The sequence below is a fragment of the Piliocolobus tephrosceles genome, chromosome 10, assembly GCF_002776525.5.
Source record: "Piliocolobus tephrosceles isolate RC106 chromosome 10, ASM277652v3, whole genome shotgun sequence".
NCBI classification, from domain to species: Eukaryota; Metazoa; Chordata; class Mammalia; order Primates; family Cercopithecidae; genus Piliocolobus; species Piliocolobus tephrosceles.
This window is the reverse complement of record NC_045443.1, coordinates 54841757-54865865: the sequence shown is the minus strand read 5'-3', so window position 1 is coordinate 54865865 and position 24109 is coordinate 54841757. Positions and strand designations below refer to the sequence as shown.

Below are 24109 nucleotides of genomic sequence, written 5' to 3'. Positions count from 1 at the left end.
CACTGAACTTTCTCAAACTGGGTCCTGCTTATTACAGGAAAGAGTTCTTGGTGGTTTTCTCCTTGGCACTGAACTTTCTCAAACTGGGTCCTGCTTATTACAGGAAAGAGTTCTTGGTGGTTTTCTCCTTGGCTCTGTCCCTGATTTACCCTTAGAGCCACATCCCAGGGTATGTTGAGGTGATCTAGCATATGGACGGAGGAGGGGAAACAGCTAAGAATGACTCCAGCCCATCCTATGTACCCTCAGAAGCTTCCCATATCCTCTTGGAGAGAGAGGGAGAAAGTTTTTCCTTTTATTCCTTCTAGTCTGGCTCCCACTAAAATATGTCGATGCATAAAGTCTTACTATTCTATCAATTTTAGAGGATTTGACAAGGGGCCTTTCCTTTTTCTCAAACCAAAACGGTTACAGACCCTAGATATTCCCTAAGGGAGGAAGAGAAAGCTTAGAGCAGAAGAGAAGTGAGAAGGATCCAGAGTCTCATAGAAAGGCACTGGGGTTGGCTCTAGGATCCTTCTGATTCCGAAATCTCATTGCTAGCCAAACACCAAGGATCTGTAGAAACAAAGGGAGAGAGAAGCATCAATCAATTCTCAGTCTCAAGTTAAAAAGGATATGCGTGAGGAAACTGGAGAATGTACCTCTGTAAAGCTAAAGAAGAGTCCAACACCCCCTAGGATTTTCAGGGCTTCATCTGAATGCTTAAGAAACTTTTCTCCACACATCTGGCATGTGCGGCTCTGGCTCTTGCAGATCTGAGGAAAAAACGTGTGTGTGAAGAATGCAAAGTTGCTAATGTAAAGTTGCTAGTCACCAATACCTATGCTGAATGTCTCTAGAAACTTTACTGTTATCTGACCAGCGTCCTACAAACTAAAATCCGACTTGGCTAATTCCCCAGCCTCTTTATCCACCCCCATCCCCCACCAACACACAGCCCCAATACAAGAGGGCTTCTAGAGAGAGAAACAATGACATTCGAACTAAATTTGCCAACTTGGGCGTTGTCCTTACCCAGTTGCCTACCTCCCCTGGCTGCTGCACCACCCCCAACACACTCACTGCAGTGCAGAAATCATAATCTTGTTGATACAGGGTTGTGAGGTTGAATAAGCCACAACAATCAAAACTTCTTTCCAGTTCATCCCGAGTCTTGTTGCTCATGACCCACCAAGAAGCATTGATGACATCTGTCTGGAGGATATGGGCAGAGAGAAATTAAGTCTCCCTACATCCCTGTATCAGTTCAAGTGCCTCAATTTCCCTAGTCCAGCAAAGGAAGTCAACCAGAAGCATAACGGTGTGCCACAATTATAGACACGATAAATATCTACCTTTTCAGGTTCTCTAGATCATCCTCATGAAAAATTAACCGACATTCCAGAGGAAGCAAATAGCCCAAGGGGCCAGAGGCAGTGCACCTAAGGATGATCTCTGGGTAGCTGGGGCCAGACTAAGGAAGGAGTTCGAGGTTAAGAGGAAAATTTTAAAAAGCAAGTAAGTGCTTGAAAGGGTACTGTCTTACCTGTTTGCTTCGGTTAATAGCCAGACATGAGCAAGAGATTACAAATTGGAAGATGAAGACCAAACCAAGGATGATCATGTACTGAGAGGAAAGGTTATGGAAAAAAGTCCTAGATTCCTTTATGTTCCATCTATAACTGGTCTCATCTGTTCATAGAACTTATACTACCATGTCAAATTGAAAGCAATAAAATCAGCTCTTGTTTCGTAGATTATGGGACAAGGCAGGGCAAGGAGACATGTCCAAGATCCCTGAGGTCCCCTACCCTTTTAACATCTTCCATAGATGACAGCCCTCCCAAGAGCCCGGTTGCCCCCATCACTTCAGGTCAGGATACAAAGAACAGCAGGACTTGGTGGTGGTTGACAGCACCCACCAGTCCAGCCACTGCGATAAGGAGAAGGAAGACTCCCACAGCAATGACTCCGCCGATGATGTGGATGCTGGACACCAGACCCAGGCCCTTGCCCCAAGCAGCCACTCCAATGAGCAACAAGCTCACCAGCTACAAAGAAAGAGCAGGATACATCTCAAGAATTCTAGCATGAGCACGGCCCAAGGCCATTACAAGAGGACTTGGGGGCGGGGGTGGGGAAGGAATAATGGAATGGTGTGTGAATGGGAGGGAGGGGGTGGGCGGGGCGGGGGTGGTGCTATCGCCACCAGGAGCATCCCTGGGCATTCCCAAAGGTTAGAATGGCTGGGATGCGGTGTAGGGGGTGGCAGGGATGGTACTATGAATACAAAAAGCTGAACCCTCAGGATCATCCTATCACTTCTACTTTGGGAGAAACTGAGGTTCAAAGGAGGGAGGGATGGAACTTATGCCCACGGCCTTAAGTTCATTCCCCCACCCCCAGACAAACCCCTTCATCAACCGGTAGTCTTCCCTCTCCCCCGGAAGTCCCCAGGAATTCCCTCTTCGCCGGAAGTTCCTGGGAATCTTCCCGGAACCCCTATACACCCCTCTCCCCACCGGAAGTACCCTAGAGATTCTCCCCACGGGGCCTTTCCGCCCTAAAGCTTCCCCCACCTCCAAAACCTCACCATGTAGACCACGTTGAGAGCGCAAAGCGCATTCTTGGAGCAGGCAAAGCCGCCGCAAACCATCTCCCCAGTTCTGGGGACCCAAGTGGTCCCAAGGACTTGGGGGGAGGGTATTGGGGACCGTCTTCCAGGACCCCGACAGCTTCTGTCTCTTTAAATCGAGGCCAGCCAAACCCAATTCTCTGCGCCTGCACCGTCCCTCCCCTGCCTCTGGATTGGCGAAATGCGTGGCTAATCCTGGACGTCCAAGGCCTGCATGCCAATCAATCCGCATTACGTCACTGACCCGCCTTCTGTCCTCCTCCTCTTGTTTTTTCATTGGGCGAAACTGAAAACTAGGGGCAGGGCTTCTAGAGATTGTCTCAGGAACAACAGTCTAAACTCCAAAAGCTTGAGTTGAAAGCTGAGTTTTCTGTGGTCGGAGTTAGGAGAGGGCTAATTCGAGGGAGACGGCTCTGGAGGAATTTAGGTGAAGGGGACACGGCGGGAGGGGCGGGTGGGGGGCCGCTCTGAGAGCTGGGCAGAAAAGGAGGGCCCTTCCGCCCTCCCTTCCCCCTGTGCTGCAGTGACTTCATGGTGACGCCATTGTTTTGTTAATGCGTCACGCTCGGGAACACCCAAAGGAGCCACATATTGAGCTTATTTAGCCCGGCCACAGAGTCCGCGGGTTGGACACAGCAACACCCAGCAAATCATCATACGTTTGTGTGTCCGCCAGTACCCATGTCCTGTACCATATACTCTCCTAAAAGGGGTGTGAATGTAGCAGAAATTCAGTGTGGAAATAGCGGCCTCAGGCCAGCGCATTGTGTGTGGCATTGCCACAAGTGCACACACGGGTGTGCTCAGCATTTTCAGTGTACACGCCTGATCCAGGGCTTGCAAAAAATGACAGGCAAGAGGATAAAGGGAAGGAGTCTCCACCTTTTCACTTACGGGTGGACTGATCAGTAACTTTATTATCTAGTAAGTACTTTGACAAACTGTCCTTTTCACAGGGGTGGGGAAAGGCATAATCCTTCTCTCCCCAAGAGAAAGAAACAGTAGGAACAAAAAAGGAAACCCTCTAATCAACTCAACAGAATGATTTACGTTTGTGTATACTTAGATTCTATAGTCTACTGCCACAGTCAGATTGCCACTGGATTGCCACTTCTAGCTGTGTAACCTTTGGCCAGGCACTTAGAAATTGTCTGTGCCTGTTTCCTCATCTGTAAAATGGGGATAAATAACAACACACCTACCTCTTGGGTTGTGAGAATTAAATGAGTTAATATATGTAGAATACTTAGAACAGTACCTGGCACATAGTAAACACTCAATGTTAATTATTACTTTTCAGGTCATTTTACAGGTTCCTGTGGGCAATTCCAACTTTAATTCCCTTATGTCTAACGACACAGTATTGATACAAACTTTCAGAAAGTAATATCAAAAAGGTATGCAGAAGAGATATTTGACAGGGCCAGAGAGGTGTTTGGGTCTTGAAACAAGGTAATTTATTATTATTATTATTTTGAGACAGAGTCTTCCTTTGTAGTCCAGGATGGAGTGCAGTGGCGCGATCTCAGTTCACTGCAACCTCCACCTTCCGGGTTCAAACAATTCTCCTGCCTGGCTCAGCCTCCCGAGTACCTGGGATTACAGGTGCCCACCACCACACCCAGCTATTTTTTTGTATTTTTAGTAGAGACAGGGTTTTGCCATGTTGGCCAGGATGGTGGCAAACTCCTGACCGTAGGTGATCTTCCTGCCTGGGCCTCCCAAAGTGCTAGGATTACAGGTGTCCAGTGTAAACAAAGTAATTAAGTCAAACTACCCACTACCTCCCACCTCCCACCCCCTCACTCCCCACCTACATCCCCTTCCTACCCCAACTCCCATCTTCATTGTCTCCTTCAGTTCCTCATCTACCTTCTTTTCTTTCAGGTCCTAAATCAAGGGCAAGACAATGGTATTAGAAGGGGAACTGGCTGACAAGCATTTTGGTTGTGTGGTGTAGTGAAAGGGGTATTAAAATGATAATCAATCTGGGCTTTATGTGCTTGGTAAAAAATATAAATAAAAAAGTAAAAATAAAATAACATCAGAAGACCTAAATCCATGTCTTTGTTTCACCTCTTAATGGCTTCTCTGAGCCTTAGTTTCCTTTTATTCAGAATATGTATAATCTTACCCCTCAGGGCTGTCATGAGGATAATATATATGAAGGTAGGTTGTAAACTATTAAGTATTATAGACATGTTAATTATTATGAAACTGATTGAACATAGAACATGGTAGTTTTTGTCTTTTTATAGGTTACTTTCCTCCTTCATAACTCATTTTCCCCGTAATCACTTGGCCTATTTATTTATTTATTTATTTATTTATTTTTGACATGGAGTCTCACTAAGTCACCCAGGCTGCAGTGCACTGCACTGCAACCTCCACCTCCTTGGCTCACTGCAACCTCCACCTCCTGGGTTCAAGTGATTCTCCTGCCTCAGCCTCCCACTGTGCTGGAATAACAGGCATGAGCCACCATGCCTGGCCTCACTTTTGAACAGGAAGTGGCCTCAGTGGGTAGCTGACAGAAAAAGGGTTACGTTGTAAGGCGTAAGGATACAGAGCTTATTGGGATATGTAGAGAGGGCGATGGGTACAAGTGTACACTAGAATGCAGGGCTGTGAAGGTAACAGACCAAGTGTGCATAAATTCCTGTGAGAGTTTGAAATCTGCAGGTCATCAAGAGTTTAGGATTGCACCTGGGACCTAGCTTGCCATATTCTCCCCGAACCAACACCCATTTTAATTAACCACCTCCCACAGGAGGCCCTGGGACACTGTTAAGATCTATCCATCCACCTGGCTGGGAAATCATAGCAGGGGCTGGCTGGCAGGGCTGATGGGCCAACACTAGAGGGGGTGGGAGGTGCAGGAGTTAGTGCTGTCCCAGGCTGTGGGTTTGAAACTCACCAGTCAGGAAGTGAGGTCTATAGACGGAAGGGCGGGCAGGGGCGGGGAGTTCTGGGCACAGCAGAAGGGGCCTTCTGAGGTTTGGGGGCTGTAGGGCCATGGGCCTCGGGGCCAGAGGTGGTTGTTAGCCTGGAAAGACAGGTCTGGGCAACATGCATGCCCAGAGGCAGTTCGTTGTAGCTGCAGTGAGAGCAGAAGTCAAACGACATGAGGTGGCCAAGCAGGCTCTAAAACGCCTCAGGAAGCTGGCAGAGAGAGTGGACGACCCTGAACTTCAGGACAGCATCCAGGCCTCATTAGACAGCATTCAAGGTAAGAGAAAGGTCAGCCCTCAACTTGGGTGTATCGGGGACTAGCAGGTGCATAGACGGGTTAGCTGTATCATATATCACTTCCCAGTCAGCTACTTCCTAGTCCCCAAGATGGAGCTGGGACTCTGGGGAAGAATACATTTAGAGAGGATGGAAAAAGACATGGGAGGTATCATTCTGTCTCTTTCCCTGCTCTGATCCTTCTCCCAGGAGATCAAAATACAGGTCCCTGTTGAGCTGACCTTGGCAATGAAGAAATGTGTGAGCATGGGGAAGATAGGCTGTGACAGACTCATGGTAGACTTGGTCCCTGCCTGGGGAGTCCAGAACAGGAAGCAGTCTGGAGCAGCAAGTTCTGGGACTGGATAATGATTTCATTCCCAGGACCCACTAAGGATCAGCGACCTCTTGTTCTCCAGCTGTAGAGAGACACATGCACACACGTACACACACACATGCATGCACATTGAAGTACACTATGCAGAGAATCTTAGGCTCCCAAGTGCATACTAACTCTCACACACCATGCTCTGCAAAGCCAGAGTGCAGATAGGTCCCCAGAACTCTTCTTGGTCCCCTCTCCTCCCCTTGCTCCTGTTCCTGTCTTCCCCCCACACACCTTCCGCTCTACCTCCTTAGTGCCATTAGAGCAAGTGATGACAACACAGGGAGGAAGTGCTGCCATGGCAACACCATCCGCCACATCCTCCTGCCCACCCCAGCCTTCAATCCTGTGGTGGAGCCCTGGCAGGAACAGCTTCTCTCCATCCACAAGGCCCTACCACTGATGAACTGGTGGAACTGGAGGTTGTTTCCAGCTCGCTCTCATTTCATTCACCTCTGATGTGGCAAAGAGCTAACAAAAGCAGCCTTCTTTGCTCATGAAAGATATCTGGTGGAAGCACTTCCTCCATCATATCCTGATCTCTCCAGCCATTTCAGTCCTCCCCATTGTTACCTGCCTACCTGGGGAGGTCAACAGATCATTCTTTCCCTCAAGGACACTTCCTGCCAGACCTCTCTGCTGGTACACCAGAGTATAACTTGGGGAAGGAACGGTTTGCTTTGGATGCCTAGTGGGACCAGCTGATGATCCCCTTCCTATTGCTCTTCAGAGGCTAGTGCCCCTCTCACCTCCTGTCCCACACCCTTTGCCAGGAACTACACCTGAAGTCTCCCCTGACAGCCTTAGTGTTTGGAAAGGCAGACCAAGGGGGAGTGGCCCATGGGGCCTCCTAGGGAGGAACTCTATGCCCCACCCCTGTCAAAAATAATAATGATAATAATAATAAAGGAGAAGAGTGGTTTAGGCCAGGGAGAAAAGCTGTGCTCCCTCTGGAGAGGGAGGGGGGTGAGGAGGGGTGGAGGCCGAAATCCCTGAGAAGGCTCCACTCCTCATAAGTGATTTGTTTTACTCCTCTAAGAATTAGTATTCTGTTCCCATTGAACATAAAGGAAAACTGAGGCCATCAAAGGAGGGAAGTTTAAGCCAGAGCCAACAATTCTCCTTCACATCTCCATCAAAAAACACTACTGAAGGGTCCCCTGTCCTGGGGATGGTGTCATCCTGGTTCTGTAGGGAGGGAGGGAGAAGCTGCTGAGCCCCAGGACAGAACACTGGAGGGACTGGGTACAGGCCTCTGGGAGAACAAAGGGCTGGTGGCATCCTGGCTCACCCCCCCCCCCCCACCCTCAGCCCCCCACCAGGCCGAGCACGCTGCGGGCTCCTGCCTCCAAGAGCCGCCCACGGCAGCACTTATTATAGTCTCAGCTGCGTCAGGAGGGTGGGATGCCAAATCAGGGGACCGCTGTGACTCCCCAAGTCCCGGGAAGGGGTCTCCAAGGCTGCAGAGAGAACTTCCTTCGCCCATCTTACCCCACCCCCAAGGGGTCTCAACCTCTTTTCCACTTTGGCTTAACCACTTCAGGATTCTCACCTGGCTGGAGGATAGACAGCCTTGAACTTCAAGACCCCTAGAGGTGTGGGGGACAAGGAGCAGACCGTTTCCATTCACTCATCTGCCTCCTCTTTAACCTTCCCTAAGAATCCCACTCAGCAAACCTCAGGAGACTGAAAGGGAACTCTGAAGAGGCTGGCTCTCACTGCCTCAACTGAAGGGTCCTTATACTTGGGGGGTGAAATCCCCCACCTTTGAGTAACCAGGTTTGAGGGCAGTGCCTCCACTAATTCATCATCCCCCGGTTGGTCTCCCACCCACCATACACACGGATCTCTCTCTGCTTCTGCCCGCTGTTTCTGAGGCACTCTTGGAGCTACGGTTGCTATGGAGACTGGATGCATTTTGGCATGGGGGGGTATCAGTCTAAGACACATCCTTCTCCCTCCTCCTAGAGCTGGAGCCTTTGACTTACCCTGTGGCCTGGGCTTCTCCAGCGCTCAGATCTCTCCCCTCTCTCCTACCCTGCTAAGTTTGTCCCCATCCCTGGGGAACATTTTCCAAGTTCACTTTGGGACAGTCGAGCTCAAGTCTTGGCCCCATCAAAGTATTAAGTGTAGGGGTGTGAGTGGGAAAGGGAGTTGGGTCATGAGAAAGGGAACGCCTGCAGGTACCTGGGGGAGACTGAGATCCTGGGGGAAGGGATTTCAGGGCCCCCGCTTTCCCACTTCAGCTTCCCCAGAATTGACAGTGACCCTGGGTTTGCTCTGTTCACCGCGGCCTGTTCACCCAATAGATCGATTTTCACCCTTATCCCTAAATGCCATACCTCACAGTCGCGCTTCCTAACCTTGGTGTGCGAGAGGAGGGGGCCAGGTTGTTGGAGGAGGTGAGTCCAAGTCCCAGGAAATCCAGCCCAGGATTTGGGAGAGAAATCCAGTCCTGGATTTTGCACCGCCCTCGCAGACATCGGTGCTGGTGGAGAAAAGGTGGGGGGGAGATAGGGTGGGGGGGCCTGGGGGCCGCCTCCTCCTCAATGTGAGGGGAGCGCCCGGACACAGCGCGCATCCGGACCGAGCCGAGCCCGGGCGAGGCCCCCGGACTCTTCGCCCGGATCTCACGCCCCTCCCCTCCCAGACCCCAGACCCGTGGGTTCCCACCCACCTCCCGTTCCCTCTTTCCTCCCCCGCCGCCTCCTGTATCTCCATCCCCAGCATCCTCCCCGCGCCCCTGCGAATCCCCCGCACGGCCAGCCCCACTAGCTTCCCACCCTCCTCAAGACCCTCTCTCCGATCGCATCCGCGACCCCTGTCCCTTGAGTCCCAATTCCCCGCTCCTGCCTCCCCCGCACTGGTTCTTTTCCCCTAGCCTCCGGTCCCCTTTTCTGCCCCCTTTTCCTCTCTCTCCCCCATTTGCCCCCACTACTGTCCTCCCCGCCCTCCCCCACCCATCTCAGCGCCCCCACCCAGGCCGGGGTGGACGGTCCGGCGCGCCTCCCTGGAGCAGCACCAAGGTCCCGGGGCTCCAAGAGGGTGGGGGCGCAGGGCGGGGAGCATGGGGAGGGGGCGCCCCATGTGATGGGAGGGGGGCGCAAGCGGAGGCGGCGGAGGCGGCGGCGACAGCGGAGCCGGGCCGGGGGCTCAGCGGGGTCCAGGGGCTGGGGGCAGCGAGCAGGGCGGCCCCATGGCCGGGCCCCCCTGAGGCAGTTCGGGGGAGTCCCCTCCCCTCCCCAGCTCGGGGGTCTCCGGGCCCCATGAGCCGGGGCGCGGGCGCGCTTCAGCGCCGGACAACGACCTACCTCATCTCGCTGACCCTGGTTAAGCTCGAGTCGGTGCCTCCGCCGCCGCCTTCTCCGTCTGCGGCTGCGGCCGGCGCCGCCGGTGCCAGAGGCTCCGAGACTGGGGATCCTGGCAGCCCCCGAGGCGCGGAGGAGCCGGGCAAGAAGCGGCACGAACGTCTCTTCCACCGGCAGGATGCGCTGTGGATCAGCACCAGCAGCGCGGGCACCGGGGGCGCGGAGCCCCCAGCCCTGTCCCCGGCTCCAGCCAGTCCCGCCCGCCCAGTCTCCCCCGCTCCTGGCCGCCGCCTCTCCCTCTGGGCCGCTCCTCCGGGACCCCCGCTCTCCGGGGGGCTGAGCCCCGACCCCAAGCCTGGGGGCGCCCCCACCTCCTCCCGGCGCCCCCTACTCAGCAGCCCGAGCTGGGGCGGCCCGGAGCCCGAAGGCCGGGCGGGCGGCGGCGTCCCTGGCTCATCCTCTCCGCACCCTGGCACCGGCAGCCGGAGGCTCAAGGTGGCGCCTCCTCCGCCGGCTCCCAAGCCTTGCAAAACCGTGACCACGAGTGGAGCCAAAGCCGGCGGGGGCAAGGGCGCGGGTAGCCGCCTGTCATGGCCCGAAAGCGAGGGCAAGCCCAGGGTCAAGGGGTCAAAGAGCAGCGCAGGGACTGGAGCTTCTGCCTCTGCCACCGCCGCCGCCGCCGAGGGAGGGGGCGCTACAGCTGCGACCTCTGGTGGGGTTGGGGCTGGGGCCGGAGCCCGAGGGAAGTTGTCTCCTCGGAAAGGCAAGAGTAAGACCTTGGACAACAGTGACTTGCATCCGGGACAGCCTGCCGGTTCTCCTCCTCCGCTAACCCTCCCACCAACTCCGACTCCAGCCGCTGCTGTCACCGCCGCTTCCGCGCAGCCCCCTGGGCCTGCACCTCCAATCACTCTGGAGCCTCCAGCTCCAGGGCTGAAACGGGGCCGGGAGGGGGGCCGAGCGTCCACTCGTGATCGCAAGATGCTCAAGTTTATCAGCGGCATCTTCACCAAGAGCACAGGAGGGCCTCCTGGCTCCGGGCCCCTTCCCGGACCCCCCAGCCTGTCTTCTGGCAGCGGGTCCAGGGAGCTGCTGGGCGCCGAGCTCCGCGCTTCCCCTAGTGAGTTGAGTCAGGGCTTGAGAACACGAAGGGAAGGGTACCTGGAATGCTGAGCTTGGGGTGGAGGAGCGAGGTGCAGGAGACTAGGGAAGCTTTTCTCTGGGGTGGGCGGATGAACCAAGCTCACTCCTCTGCCAAGGATTGGGGCAAAGAATAGGAGTCCTGAAGCGGGGTGAGTAGCTACATTGTGCGACATGAGAAATGACTTGATTTCAGAGGGACTAAGAGAGCCTCAGAGCTTTCTGGGAAAATAATGCCCTTGGTCAGAGCGACTAGAAAATTGCTCCCAGAGAAGCCCAGGACCCCACTTCCAGCCTCAGCTGAACTCTGGGAGCATGGAAACGGGGATTTGCCGAAATTAGAAGGACGTTGAAGATGAAGGGGATGAGGAAGCCTCAGTTTCCCCTGAGCACTTGGGGCAGGTGGCATGACAGTGACCTTGCAGGCAGCTTCTAGCCAGGGACTAGTCGTTCCCTGGGCTGAGAGCAGGCTAGTGATGTTTTCCGGGCGGTGAAGGCGGATTGAGCGGTACGCGAGTGTGCGGGGGCTGGAACGTGCATAATATTTAAATGTGAAGTAAGGTGGGGGGGATAGGAAGCCTCACTTCCCCCATTGCCAGCCCCCTCCCCAGAGCCGCACTGAAACCCACCTGGGGCTGACCCCGGAGTGAGTCAGTGGGAGCGGAACTGCTGCAAAGGCAATCCGTACCCTGGGAGACTTGGGAGGCGGTACGGGGAAGGTAGTGTTTTTTACGGGGGCAGGGTGTCTATTATTATTACTATTTTCTTACTGGAGGAGATAAGCAGGAGACTCTTGGTTCGGCTCACACTCCCGGGAGAGGAGGCGGGTCCGGGAGCGGAGGCGGCCCCTGGGGTTTGGCTCCAGAGCGGGTGGGAGCAGATGGCTCCGGATCCCAGAGTTCCCGCCGCAGCTGCGGCGCCCCGGGAACGTCCGGCCGGTGTCAGGCGCGGGGGCTGGACCCGGCGGGCGGAAGGAGCATCCTTTCCCCCAGGCCTGTGGCTTCTCTTGGCCAGGCGATGGAGCCCTTCCCCACAGTTCTTTTGGAGGGCGTTTGTGGGGAGGGTGTGGGAGATGGAGGCATAGGAAAATCCTAGCTCTTTCCCTTGGGTTGTGGGGAGGGGTACAGGGCCACGGTGCCGTTGACCTTGAAGAAGGGGAGGGAAACCCCTCACCTCAGTTTCTGTTCTGTGGAATGGAGGTTGGGGAAGACACACTCTCTTCTATGTTTCAGCACCTCCTCTCAGGGTCTGCCCTCGGAACCAGTGGGTTAGGGAGGAGCTCCTCTTCTATTCTTTTTCCAGAGGGAAGAACCTGCCACTGTCAGAGCCCTGGTCTCCCTGTCTGGGGCCGGGACCCGCGTTTGGGGATGTGCTTTAAGGGAGATGCCAACTGAAGTATTTTTGTCTTGCTAGCTCCGTTGCTAAGCAACCACTGAGCGGCAGCAACAGCTGGGGGAGAGCGGCTGGGATGGGAGGCCTGGGGACCACCCTCAAACCTGTCTGTACCACACACCTCTCCAGTGCAGGCAGGGTTCAGGGGTTTTGGAAAGCTGCAGAGGGAGGAGGGGTGGCTCAGTGTTGGGGGTCCTCCTGAGCCAGGAGCCTCCCCTCTTACTGCCCTTCTCCCATTACAGAGGCTGTGATCAATAGCCAGGAATGGACTTTGAGCCGCTCCATTCCTGAACTGCGCCTGGTAGGTATCCCAGTCCCTTGCCGATAGGGAAGGCTGACCTCCCACCCACTGCACTCTCAGCTCTCTCCCTTCACCTCTCCTTTTCTCTCTCTCTCTCTCTCTGAGAATAGGGAATCGTTTTCCAGTTCTTCTGAGAGTCTACCTTCATAGCACCAACCTGGGAATTTGCTACATCTTCCTCACAAGATTTTCCCTCTCTAGTCTTTACGCAGCCATCCCCTTTTTCCTGTTTGTTCATGGTCCTCCTCCAGGCTTCTCACTTCTGGCATCTGCCCTTTGGCCTTCATGTCGTGTTGCCTAGAATTGGGTAAACTTTTCCAACTAGTGCCTAGAGCTGTGACATGCTACAAACACACACACACAGACACACACACACACACGTCTAGTTTGTTTTCTAAACAACCCAACACACACGAAAAAACGTACTGAATTGCTGACATTCTTCAGCTTGTGCTCCACTTTGAGCTTGGGATCATTTCTTACCACACTCATGCCCTGATCCTCCCAACTACTCCGATCCCCCCAGCTGCTCTGATACTCCCAACTGCTCCGATCCCCCCAGCTGCTCTGATCCTCTCAAATGCTCCGATCCCTCCAGCTGCTCTGATCCTCCCAGCTGCTCCGATCCCCCCAGCTGCTCTGATCCTCCCAGCTGCTCTTTCTGGAATGACTGTCATCCAGGCGCTGTAGGGCCTGCTTGGATGATTTATCTCTCTGGGTTTTCTGGAGTGTCCAGACCCACGCATCCTGCCTTCTTTTACATCCCACAATTTCTGCTCCACATCCTTGCCCTCAGGGTGTGCTGGGCGACGCCAGGAGTGGGAAGTCATCGCTCATCCACCGATTCCTGACCGGTTCATACCAGGTGCTGGAGAAGACAGAGAGTGAGTTCTCAAGAGCCATAGTAAGCTAACAATTGGGGTTAGGGATCCAGGAGTGAGATCAATGATTAGGCAGGTATGGAGACCGGGGTGGGGAAGGATGAGGCCATAATAGCAAAAGCACTGGGAGCATGGGGAGGTTTGGTGACCTGTCACCTCTGACCTATTACCCTTTCCAACTCTTCTGTACAGGTGAGCAGTACAAGAAAGAGATGTTGGTGGATGGGCAGACACATCTGGTGCTAATCCGAGAGGAAGCTGGGGCACCTGATGCCAAGGTGAGGGTGGAGGTGGTGGGGGACAGGCTGGCTGGGGTCAGCACTGGCCAAGGGAGAGGGCTCTGGTTTCCCAGGTCTCCATCTGGATTGGGTCCAGAGGAGTAGACCTGCCTGACTTTCCATTTGCTCCCTCACTCCCCGCAAGTTCTCAGGCTGGGCAGATGCTGTGATCTTCGTCTTCAGCCTGGAGGATGAGAACAGTTTCCAGGCTGTGAGCTGTCTCCATGGGCAGCTGAGTTCCCTTCGTGGGGAGGGACGAGGAGGCCTGGCCTTGGCACTGGTGGGGACACAAGGTAAGGAGGGGTTAGGAAAGCACTGCTTTCAAGGGAGGCCCTGAGGAGGCTACTGGGATATTGCTCAACATGGGCGAGAACTTGGTAAGGTGTTCTCGCCGAAATGGCCACTTGGATTACAGTACTCTTCTGGAGGGAGCCTGGTCTCCAAATAAGGGAGTCATGAAACCAAACAATAACTTCCCAAGGTCTGAGCAGAGAAAAGGGGATCTCCAGGGAAGAAAGGACAGCTATAGTAGCCATCTCCTTGCCTCTCCTGAAATGTCACCTACCTTGTGTTCTGACATTGCCATTTCCCGGTGCCACCATCACAAGACACAGAAAATCTCAAGTCCTAGTGTGGATGGGAAACCTTTTCCATCTTCTTTTTTGCAACAGCTAGGTCAGACTGGCACCTTTTAAAGGAACTTATCCAAAAACAAAGCGAAAACACAAAGGAAATGATGAAAAGAAGAGAGCAGAAAACCTTTTAATTCTCAAAGAAGTGACTCAGAGGCTCCCAGACTCTGCCAGGGCCAGGAAATGCTTTTCCAGAACTCCCTTGTGTCGAGCTGGTGGGACTTGGTCTGGATGCCTGTTCTGCTGGTGCCTGCCTCCACCTGTTGCTTGCCTCCTGGTTTCTTGCTGCAGAGTGGGCAGTCCAGTCATGACCCATGGGTACCCAACCTTTTCCTAGTTCACAAGCTGGTGTCCTCCCACCAGTTCAGATTTCGATGGATTTGCAGGGCAGGGTGATTATTGCTCGCACCTGGGTCTCAGCTACGTAGACCTTGTCAGGAAGCACCACTCAGTATTCTTTGAGGACACACACACACACACACACACACACACACACAGCTCACCCATCCTATTCATACACAGCTAGGTGTGTGAACTGGGCCCAGTACTCAGAAAGGGCTTATGTACTCTCATTCCACCTGGTCACAGAAAAGATGATCTCTCACACCCTATCCCCAGTGGGCCCAGCCTGAGGGCCCAGCACAGGGATAAGGGAATCGTGAAAAATCGAACAAGGTGGGGCTCCTTCTTCAATCCTGCCCCTTTCCTATCCCATCAGACAGGATCAGTGCTTCCTCCCCTCGGGTGGTGGGAGATGCTCGTGCCAGAGCTCTGTGTGCGGACATGAAACGCTGCAGCTACTATGAGACCTGTGCAACCTATGGGCTTAATGTGGATCGGGTCTTCCAGGAGGGTGAGTGTGGTGATCTCCAGTATATGTGGGAAGCCAGAGCAAGGGGCCTGGCATCCAGGCCTCTCTCTGTGACTGACAGGAAATTAGCCTTTGTGGGAAGGAGGAGAGATCGGGGAGGCCAGAGTTTTGCTTAATAGTCACAAGGTCTTTCTGGGCTGGAGGAGCTGGCAAGGCCACAGGTGGCATGGAGGCCGCAGTGACAAGGAAGTTGGGTCCTGTGTTGTCTACTGGGGATTTATCAAAGCTGGGCATGGAAGGGTGGTCTTGGATATCTGGCCTGCTCACACCTCCTTCCCTCAACTCCCCTCAGTGGCCCAGAAGGTGGTGACCTTGCGCAAGCAGCAACAGCTTTTGGCTGCCTGCAAGTCCCTGCCCAGCTCCCCAAGCCACTCAGCTGCATCCACTCCAGTAGCTGGCCAGGTGAGTTGGGGTTTCAGAGTCTGCAGAGGGGCTGGTAAGAAGATGCAGAAGGGCTGGGGATCCTAGGACAGGTACAGAGTACCCAAGAAGGTTCAGGGAGTGGGGAAACAGATGGAAATGGCAGTGAAACTATTGGCAGAAAGTGCATTGGACTGGAAGTCAACCAGATTTGAGACATCATTTGCAGTGTCCTTAAGCAACTCACCTAACCTCCCAAGGCTATCAGGAAGATTGTATGACATAATACTTGTGATTCAACCTTTGCGACATTTAAAGCACTGTCACAATGTTAGTGAGGATTTTAAAAATTATTAATGACAATATAAATAAATGGCGAGGTGATCAAGGAATGTCTCAAATTCCCCGTAACTAGATAAGAGTGTAGCTTGGTAGGGTAGGGGGCATCTCAGCTCTGCTGACTCTTCCATATGCTCCCAGGCTAGTAACGGGGGCCACACTAGCGACTACTCTTCTTCTCTCCCATCCTCACCGAATGTTGGTCACCGGGAGCTCCGAGCCGAGGCAGCTGCAGTGGCTGGATTGAGCACCCCAGGGTCCCTGCACCGGGCAGCCAAGCGTAGGACCAGCCTTTTTGCGGTATTGGACATGGACATGCTGACCCCCATCCTCCTGTCCCCCATGACCTGCCCATCTTCCCTAGTCCCTAGACTCCTCTGTTGGGCCCTTCTTCATCTGTCTTCCTTATCCTCACATCAGTTTATCCCTCTATCCCTCCCCTCCTTAAACTGATTCCAATAACCATTCCAGAATCGTCGGGGTAGTGACTCCGAGAAACGGAGCTTGGATAGTCGGGGAGAGACAACAGGGAGTGGACGAGCCATCCCCATCAAACAGGTGAGTGGTCCAGGGGCTGGGGCAGACTAGGGGCAGCTGGTCTTAGTTGGCTTTTTTCCCCCCATGTGTCTTTTCACTTTCTCCAGAGCTTCCTACTAAAACGAAGTGGCAATTCCTTGAACAAAGAATGGAAGAAGAAATATGTAACCCTGTCCAGTAATGGCTTTCTACTCTACCACCCCAGCATTAATGTGAGTGGCAGAAACTGGGCCACACTGGCCAGCTTTGGATTTCCCTCAAGCTCTAACTGTCTGTGCCTCTGACAAAGCACTAACGTCATTTCTAGGAAGTGCTAGTCCTGTTCACTTAAGTTTAGCAGGCATGTGTTAAGAGCCTGCCATGTGCCCATGCCAGGAATGTAAAGGTAAATGCATTGCCCCAGGAACTTGTAGTCTAGTGGGAGAGCACCCAGGAAGGGAATGCTTCCTGGAGGAGACAATGCTGGATCAAGTCTGATGGGCCCATCCCCTAGATGCTCATCACAACCCATTTGGCCCCCAAGGCCCCCTCTCCAGTCCCTCTCTATTCTGTAACATATTAACCGCTTTCCAGCATACCAAGGACCCCAACCTTCCCTACACTCTCGGCCCTGTACCCCTCCAGGATTACATCCACAGTACTCACGGCAAGGAGATGGACTTGCTGCGAACAACAGTCAAAGTCCCGGGCAAGCGGCCCCCAAGGGCCATCTCTGCGTTTGGCCCCTCAGCCAGCATCAACGGACTCGTCAAGGACATGAGCACTGTCCAGATGGGCGAAGGCCCCGGTGAGTAGGGCTTATGACATAGGAGCAGGAGAGAGGCCAGGGCTGGGGAAAAGGAGGAGTAAGAGGGAAGTGGGGGCTGCCACTGGGCGAGTAGGAAGCTGGGTGATAAAGAGGGACCATGTAAGGAATGGGGCCAGAAGAAAGAGAGGCTCACTGAGGTTTCATCTTCTTTTTCTGACAGAAGTCACTACTCCCATGCCAAGCCCCAGCCCCAGCCCTAGTTCCCTGCAGCCACCACCAGATCAGACATCCAAGCACCTGCTGAAGCCAGACCGGAATTTGGCCCGAGCCCTCAGCACAGGTCAGTGGGGATGAAATTCCATCCGCTGTCTTCTACACCCAAATAGGGTGGGTGTTGGAAATGAATTTGGGGTGAAGGCTTGGAGGTTGGAATAAATGCATGAGTGAACACATGGAGCCCCACACATGAACACCAAGCTCAGCCATACCATGTCTATCATAGTGGTTAAGACAAGTGGACTCTAAAGTCAACTGCCTGAGCTTGAATCCTGGCTTGCCACATGGGCAAGTTACTTGACCTCTCCATGCCTCAGTTTCCTCATCTGTAACGTGGAAATAATAGTTTCTACCTCAGAGGGTTGCTTTGAGGTTTAAACAAACTGAGAATATTGTCTAGTACATAGTCAGCCATGTTTGACATGTTTGAAAAAATATATATATATAGTATGCAAATGACACATTGTAAACAGATGATCCTCACAACAGTTTTGTCAGGTCAAGATTATTATTCTTATTTCAGAGATAAAGAAACTGAGGCTCAGAAGATTAAGTGCCTTGCTCAAGGTCTTAAAGCCAGTAAGTAAGTGGTAGAACCAGGATCTGAGTGCAGGTCTGACTTTAAACCTCTCATCTGCCTGCCTCCCCAGGAATGATCAAGGGGGAACTCCTGGAGAGGGGCAGTTGAGGAGGGGTGCCCTAAAATGCCAAAGTAGTTCAGGGAATGAGACAGGCTATCAAGAAATCAGGAAATATGTGGAGGGGGCTATTGAGGCAGCTGTGTCTTCCTCCCTAAGACTGTACCCCATCTGGAGACCTGAGCCCCCTGAGTCGAGAACCCCCTCCTTCTCCCATGGTGAAGAAACAGAGGAGGAAAAAATTGACAACACCATCCAAGACTGAAGGCTCGACTGGGCAGGCTGAAGGTGAGGCTCTGGCAGGCACTTCCACTCCCACCCAGAACCCTCATCCCCAACATCAGCTCCCCGGGCTAACTCCTGCAGCAAGAGGAAGTGCCTAAGCTGAGTGCTTGACGACCATTACCACTGCACACAACTTAGTGAAAGAGTGGGTGGACATCCCCCAGCCCCGTCCTTCTTTCCTTGTTCCCCAGCCAATTCCTTTCCCCAGCCCCTATTCTCAATGACGTCCATGTCTATAGCTCCTGCTCCCTCTCCTAAGGATGTTCTACTTCCTCTTCCTTCCCTCAACTCCACTTACCACCCTAGCCCCCGCACCCAGAAGCCCCCCCACCCATCCCCAGTGACTCAGCCCCTGATCTCTGCATCTCCCACTGATTTCCCAAATCCTGGATTCTGTGACCACCCAGTCCCTTCTCCTGATAACTTACTTTCTTTCTTTTTTTTTTTCTTTTTTCTTTTCTTTCTTTTTTTTTTTTTTTTTTTTTTCTGAGACGGAGTCTCGCTCTGTCACCCAGGCTGGAGTACAGTGGCGTGATCTTGGTTCACTGCAATCTCCGTCTCCGGGGTTCACACCATTTCCCTGCCTCAGCCTTCCAAGTAGCTGGGACTACAGGTGCTCGCCACCACGCCTGGCTAATTTTTTTTGTATTTTTTAGTAGAAATGGGGTTTCACTGTGTTAGCCAGGATGGTCTCGATCTCATGACCTCGTGATCTGCCCGCCTCAGCCTCCCAAAGTCCTGGGATTACAGGTGGTGGGGATTACAGGCGTGAGCCACCGCACGCAGTCTTCTCCGGATAACTTTCTATTGCCAAGTGCTCCCCAACAGCCCTTGACCATAGTGATCCCCATTCTTGTCCCTCAGTGATTCCCCACACCCCCACTGCCACCAGCCCCAGGGCCCTCTCATCTCAGCCCTGCGCCCCAGCTTCTTCCCTCTTCCCCCGTGTTCACTCAGATCCTGACCCTCCCTTCTCCTCCCAGAGGCCCAGCTCCTCGCTGGTCTTGATAACCCATCCCTGCTGCCCCTGCTCTCTGCCGGGTGCTCAGACCCAGGTTCCAGATCTGCCTACTCTCATGGCTCTTGGCTTCTGCTCCACTCTGCTCCGGGGCCACTGACTTTAGTTCTGCTTTCTCTCCCCATCTGTCTGTCCTGCTTTGTCTCTGGCACTCTGTCACTCTCTCTCTCCATCTCTCCATCTACCTCTCTTTTTCTCCTTTCTTGGTCTCTCTTTCTCTGTTCTGCTCTCCATTCTATCTCTATCTCCTTCGCTTCGGGAAACCAGCCAAGCGCAAAATGTGGAAACTAAAATCCTTTGGTAGTTTAAGAAATATTTATAAAGCAGGTAACAAGTGGGGAGCCGGGAGGGGCGCTCAGCTGGGGTGCAGAAGGGTGGGGGTGCCCCCGCCTTCCCCTGCATGTGCTCGGGCTTCCTGCTGCCCCCCACCCTCTGCTTCCCCTACCCCCACTGCCCCACTCCCGGGGCTCGGGATGGACATCAGGGAGGACGGGCTTGGGGAAGGCAGCCCCTGCTTGAACTCTGTCCCTTAATGACCCCATCCCATCCCCCACTCAGAGGAAAACTTTGAGTTCCTGATCGTGTCCAGCACGGGTCAGACGTGGCACTTTGAGGCAGCCAGTTTTGAGGAGCGGGATGCCTGGGTCCAGGCCATCGAGAGTCAGATCCTAGCCAGTCTACAATGCTGTGAGAGCAGCAAGGTCAAGGTAAGAGTTTGAGGTGGGGTGGAGGACTGACCGCAGGAGCTGACCCTGGTGCTGACGGCCATTGGCAACTACACGGCCGAAGTCGTGTGGGAGGAGAGCAGAGGTGTCTGAGGAGAAGGGGGTGGGGCTTGGAGGCAGAATCAGTGCCAACCCAAACCCTCTCTGCAGCTGCGCACAGACAGCCAAAGCGAGGCCGTGGCCATCCAGGCGATCCGGAACGCCAAGGGGAATTCAATCTGCGTGGACTGCGGAGCCCCCAGTGAGTGCCAGGAGGCAGCGGAGGGGCTAGGGAGTGTGGTTCACTGGAGGCGGTGAATGCCGGGGTGTGTGCTGCCCGGCTGGAAGCCGACCTCTACGCTCTGTCCGCAGACCCCACGTGGGCCAGCTTGAACCTGGGCGCCCTCATCTGCATCGAGTGTTCTGGCATCCACCGCAACCTGGGCACTCACCTGTCCCGCGTCCGCTCGCTGGATTTGGACGACTGGCCACGGGAGCTGACCCTGGTGCTGACGGCTATTGGCAACGACACGGCCAACCGCGTGTGGGAAAGCGACACGCAAGGCCGTGCCAAGCCCACGCGGGATTCTTCGCGGTAAGGGTGAGGGAACAGAGCGGGGGGAGAGTTGCTGATGGTGTGCGAGCCTAAGACGGTCCCTTGGGTAGGGGCAGAGGTCCTGGCTGGGGGTCCCTAGAGCCTTTTCAGTTGATCCCTGGTCTTGCAGGGAGGAGCGCGAGTCGTGGATTCGCGCCAAGTACGAGCAGCTGCTGTTCCTGGCGCCGCTGAGCACCACGGAGGAGCCGCTGGGCCGCCAGCTGTGGGCCGCCGTGCAGGCCCAGGACGTGGCTACCGTTCTTCTGCTTTTGGCCCATGCGCGACACGGGCCGCTCGACACCAGCGTAGAGGACCCACAACTCCGCTCCCCACTCCACCTGGCTGCCGAGCTCGCCCACGTCGTCATCACGCAACTGCTGCTGTGGGTACGTCAGCTGGGGGGAGGAAAGGGGGTCTTTGAGGCCTCATCTCGGAAAACGCCTGGCGCGGGAAAGCCAGATCTTCACAGAGGGACCCCGGAAGTAGGCTTGGCCATGTGGGGGAGGCGGTGCCGGGTGTGGGCGCCCTGGGGACGCGCGGTCACGCGGCCGTTTCCGCCCTCCAGTACGGCGCGGACGTGGCGGCCCGTGACGCCCAGGGCCGCACGGCGCTGTTCTACGCCCGTCAGGCTGGAAGCCAGCTGTGCGCCGACATCCTTCTCCAGCACGGTTGCCCGGGTGAGGGCGGCAGCGCGGCCACCACGCCCAGCGCGGCCACCACGCCCAGCATCACCGCCACGCCGAGCCCCCGCCGCCGGAGCAGCGCCGCTAGCGTGGGCCGCGCCGACGCCCCGGTTGCGCTGGTATAGTTGCCCAGTGGGAGAGACACCCCCACCCCCACGCGGGCTGGGCACGACCACACCGCGCGGACCGCTGGACAGACGCACCCACTCACCTCTCCGATCCGCACCCAGCCCCACGGGAGCACTTCCTACCCCCACGAGGGCACAGCCCCCACGCCTCCCAGAAGACACAAACTCACCTCCCTCTCCCCAACGAGGCATGGAGACCCCAGCTCAACACGCCCCCTCTCCACTGTTTCCACACTCGGATTGCTCTGGGTCTACCCGCTCGGGTTTCGCGGAATGGGACGTTCCCCGCGGTACGGGCTCCTGGGCGCTTGGACATGCCCGCTTGTGCCCCCTAGGGGCGGGAAGAAGACCCAGTCCTGCCCGAACTCAACAATCCCAGGGCGGGAGCCCATACCCAGGCTGGCTCCTGGGGCGACGCCACGCCAGAGGGAGGGTTTAGTACGTGGGAGGGCTAGCCCTGGGACTTGGGGCCAATATGGAGACCCTACCGCTTCCATACTCATCTCACTGCCCAGTGAAGGGGGCAAGGGCAGCGAGGGGCAGGACCCCTGCTGCTCATGGGGGTGGGGGGTTCCCAACCCTTTCCGTGAAAGGGACCGTGAGTAGTGGAAACAAGGACGTCCCCTTACACCTACCCATGGGTGGAAGCTAAAGAGTCGGGGGGAGCCAAGAGTCTGGGTCCCTCCCACTACTATCTTGGGAGGGAGAAGGGATGTAGCAGGAGCGGGCTAAGGGGGCCTTGTAATTTATTGCTTTGTTCCCCAACATGGGGGTGGGGTTGGGCAGGGGCGTGGGGAGGGCGTTTTGGGGTAGGGGAAGCCCAGGGTGGGCAGGGGGTGGGGTGGGGTGGGAGTGCTCTCGGGTTGTGAGTGTCTGTGACCGTGACTGCGTACCTGTGACTGTGCAGCGCCCGTGGTGATCTGGGGTAGGGGGCACCCCTAAAGTGGGACCCCTCCCCCATTATTCTTTCTGTCCAGCCCCTCCCTCCCACTGGAGCAGCTCCAGAGCCATTCCTCACCCCCGTGACCTCTCCCAGCCAGGGCTGAGAGGATTCGAGGTGGCTGGGAGGGTTTCCAGGCCCCCTGCCCCATCCCCGCAAAGTGGGTGGTAGGGCGGACTTGCCTGGCCCAGCCCTGCCTCCCTCAGCCAACCCAGCCCTTGGGCTGTCTGTGTCAGTGGTTTCCGGTCTTTTTTTTTTTTTTCTGGCTAAAATAGTTTGCAAAGGACCAGGTAATTGGGAAGGGGAGAGAGGTGGGGGCAAGGGGGGAATGCCCACCCATCTCCTTGGAGGCAGTGGTGTGAATCTTCTTCAACAGCAATTAAAGAGGAAGTGATTTTGTCTAGGGGGTGAGCTGCTGTTCTGTTCTTGGAGGCAGGTCAGGGCATGGCCTTGGTCAAGGTGGGGTACTGGGGTGGGACAGGGACAGGCAGAGGTGCCTCCCACTGGGGCTGGTGGCAGGACAGTACCCATGGGCATGGAGGTAGTTCCATTATGTACAACAGTTCTGGGTTCATGTAGTGGAGGACATGGCAGGTTGGAGTCAGTGGGGACCCTGGGAGCAGAGAAGGCACTGACTCTTAAGATGATGCCAGTCCCGGAAGAGTTGGGATATGGTACTTAGAGGCCATGGAGAGGGTGAGAAGATGGGACAGCTTTGGTTAAGAGCAGGAACTTTGGAGACAGATCTGATTTTGAAACCTGCCCCTCCACTTCACAGCTAGATGACCTTGGTGGCATCTGTTTATCTGTATTCTGAACAGTATCTGTTCAGAGGGCACCTGAAAGGCGCTCCAGCTCTGAGGAGGGCTGCCCCAGGCCAGCCTGCTCACCGTGAGCACTAGGTACCAGAGTAGAACATAGAGTAGGGGTTCCTCCCCTGGCCCCTCAGGGGGTGCTCCAGAGGGAAGGGGTGGGAGACCTCGGAAAGATTTCCCAGCTGGCTGCAGAGGTCCTTGGTGTCCACAAACTCAGTGTCAGCTGATGCAGGCATTTATCCACCTCCGTGCCATCAAAGGGACCATCAAGGCCACAGTGGCCTGAAGCCGGTGCTGCCTTGTGAGCTGCAGTGCCGCTAGGCTCAGCACATAGCCAATCCTACCATTTCTCCAGGGCAGCTGAAAGTGTTTTCTCAGGTAGAGGGGCTGGACAGGGTAGGGTTGGGTCAGCAGCCAGTGCAGGTTGGGCATAGCCATATGTTGTTATCTACTTTGAGGAGTTAGTTGGTAGCACCAGCATCTTTGGGTAGAATTGCTTCTGACCTTTGGTGCCCACCAGCCCCAAGATGTTCAGGTGCAAGTGTGCCACTGAACTGAGGACACAGCACCAGACCTGAATGCAGTTCACATGAAGGCTGCGGCTCTGCAGGGTCCTAGTCTGTGACCACCCAGCACAGCGGCATGACCCAGGAAAGGTGGATTCAGCAGTGCAGGTGCAGTGACAAGTACAGAGGCAGGTGTGTGGTCTGGGCAAAGCGAGGAGAGGGGGAGGTAGCAAAGAAAATTGGACTGGAGGACCCGGCCATTCCCCCTTCACCTCCAAGACCCTGGACTCTTATTTCAGCTCCACTCCTTCCTCGTGGTCAAAGTTTGCTCCCTTTTTCAGAAGTTTGGGAGTGTGAGAGAATATGGGGAGGAAATAGGGACCCTGGAGAGAATGAAATTGCCTGCAAAGAGCAAGTGGGAAGGTCCTTTCGTTTCCAGCCAGTGAAAAATGGTCAAGGTGTCAGCAAACCTCACAACAAATCCTAACACCAAATAATCCACTT

The 24109-nt window shown here is 54.9% G+C and overlaps 2 protein-coding genes across 3 annotated transcripts; one reads left to right on the top strand and one right to left on the bottom strand.

Annotated features, from left to right (window-relative positions):
- Positions 1–2912, bottom strand: TSPAN31 (tetraspanin 31). Its single transcript, XM_023210650.3, has 6 exons — positions 2576–2912; positions 1866–2033; positions 1529–1609; positions 1066–1197; positions 645–758; positions 1–558 (listed from the first exon to the last, which is right to left on the bottom strand). Exons 1-6 carry the CDS (start codon positions 2636–2638, stop codon positions 484–486), a joined length of 633 nt encoding a protein of 210 aa, XP_023066418.1. The 5' UTR covers positions 2639–2912; the 3' UTR covers positions 1–483.
- Positions 2913–5556: 2644 nt separating this feature from the next.
- On the top strand, positions 5557–24098 carry AGAP2 (ArfGAP with GTPase domain, ankyrin repeat and PH domain 2). 2 transcript variants are annotated; one of them, XM_023210652.2, is made up of 18 exons: positions 5557–5846; positions 12313–12371; positions 13168–13255; positions 13445–13530; positions 13676–13823; positions 14881–15015; positions 15326–15435; positions 15874–16032; positions 16204–16290; positions 16377–16481; positions 16894–17056; positions 17238–17357; positions 18091–18219; positions 19793–19941; positions 20110–20200; positions 20311–20533; positions 20664–20919; positions 21099–24098. In XM_023210652.2, exons 1-18 carry the CDS (start codon positions 5687–5689, stop codon positions 21339–21341), a joined length of 2511 nt encoding a protein of 836 aa, XP_023066420.2. In that variant the 5' UTR covers positions 5557–5686; the 3' UTR covers positions 21342–24098. The 2 variants fall into 2 exon arrangements, with proteins under 2 accessions (XP_023066420.2, XP_023066419.2); XM_023210651.2 differs by lacking the exon at positions 5557–5846 and adding an exon at positions 9360–10658.
- Positions 24099–24109: the final 11 nt, after the last annotated feature.

Excerpts from the sequence above, each read along its gene's own strand:
- AGAP2 (XM_023210651.2), top strand. The coding sequence starts at position 9,497 with ATGAGCCGGGGCGCGGGCGCGCTTCAGCGCCGGACAACGACCTACCTC. Across the intron at positions 10,659-12,312 it reads CGAGCTCCGCGCTTCCCCTA|AGGCTGTGATCAATAGCCAG; the intron begins GTGAGTTGAGTC and ends CTCCCATTACAG. Across the intron at positions 16,033-16,203 it reads GTAGGACCAGCCTTTTTGCG|AATCGTCGGGGTAGTGACTC; the intron begins GTATTGGACATG and ends TAACCATTCCAG.
- TSPAN31 (XM_023210650.3), bottom strand. The coding sequence starts at position 2,638 with ATGGTTTGCGGCGGCTTTGCCTGCTCCAAGAATGCGCTTTGCGCTCTC. Across the intron at positions 1,610-1,865 it reads ACCAAGTCCTGCTGTTCTTT|TACATGATCATCCTTGGTTT; the intron begins GTATCCTGACCT and ends CTTTCCTCTCAG. Across the intron at positions 1,198-1,528 it reads CTATTAACCGAAGCAAACAG|ACAGATGTCATCAATGCTTC; the intron begins GTAAGACAGTAC and ends CATATCCTCCAG.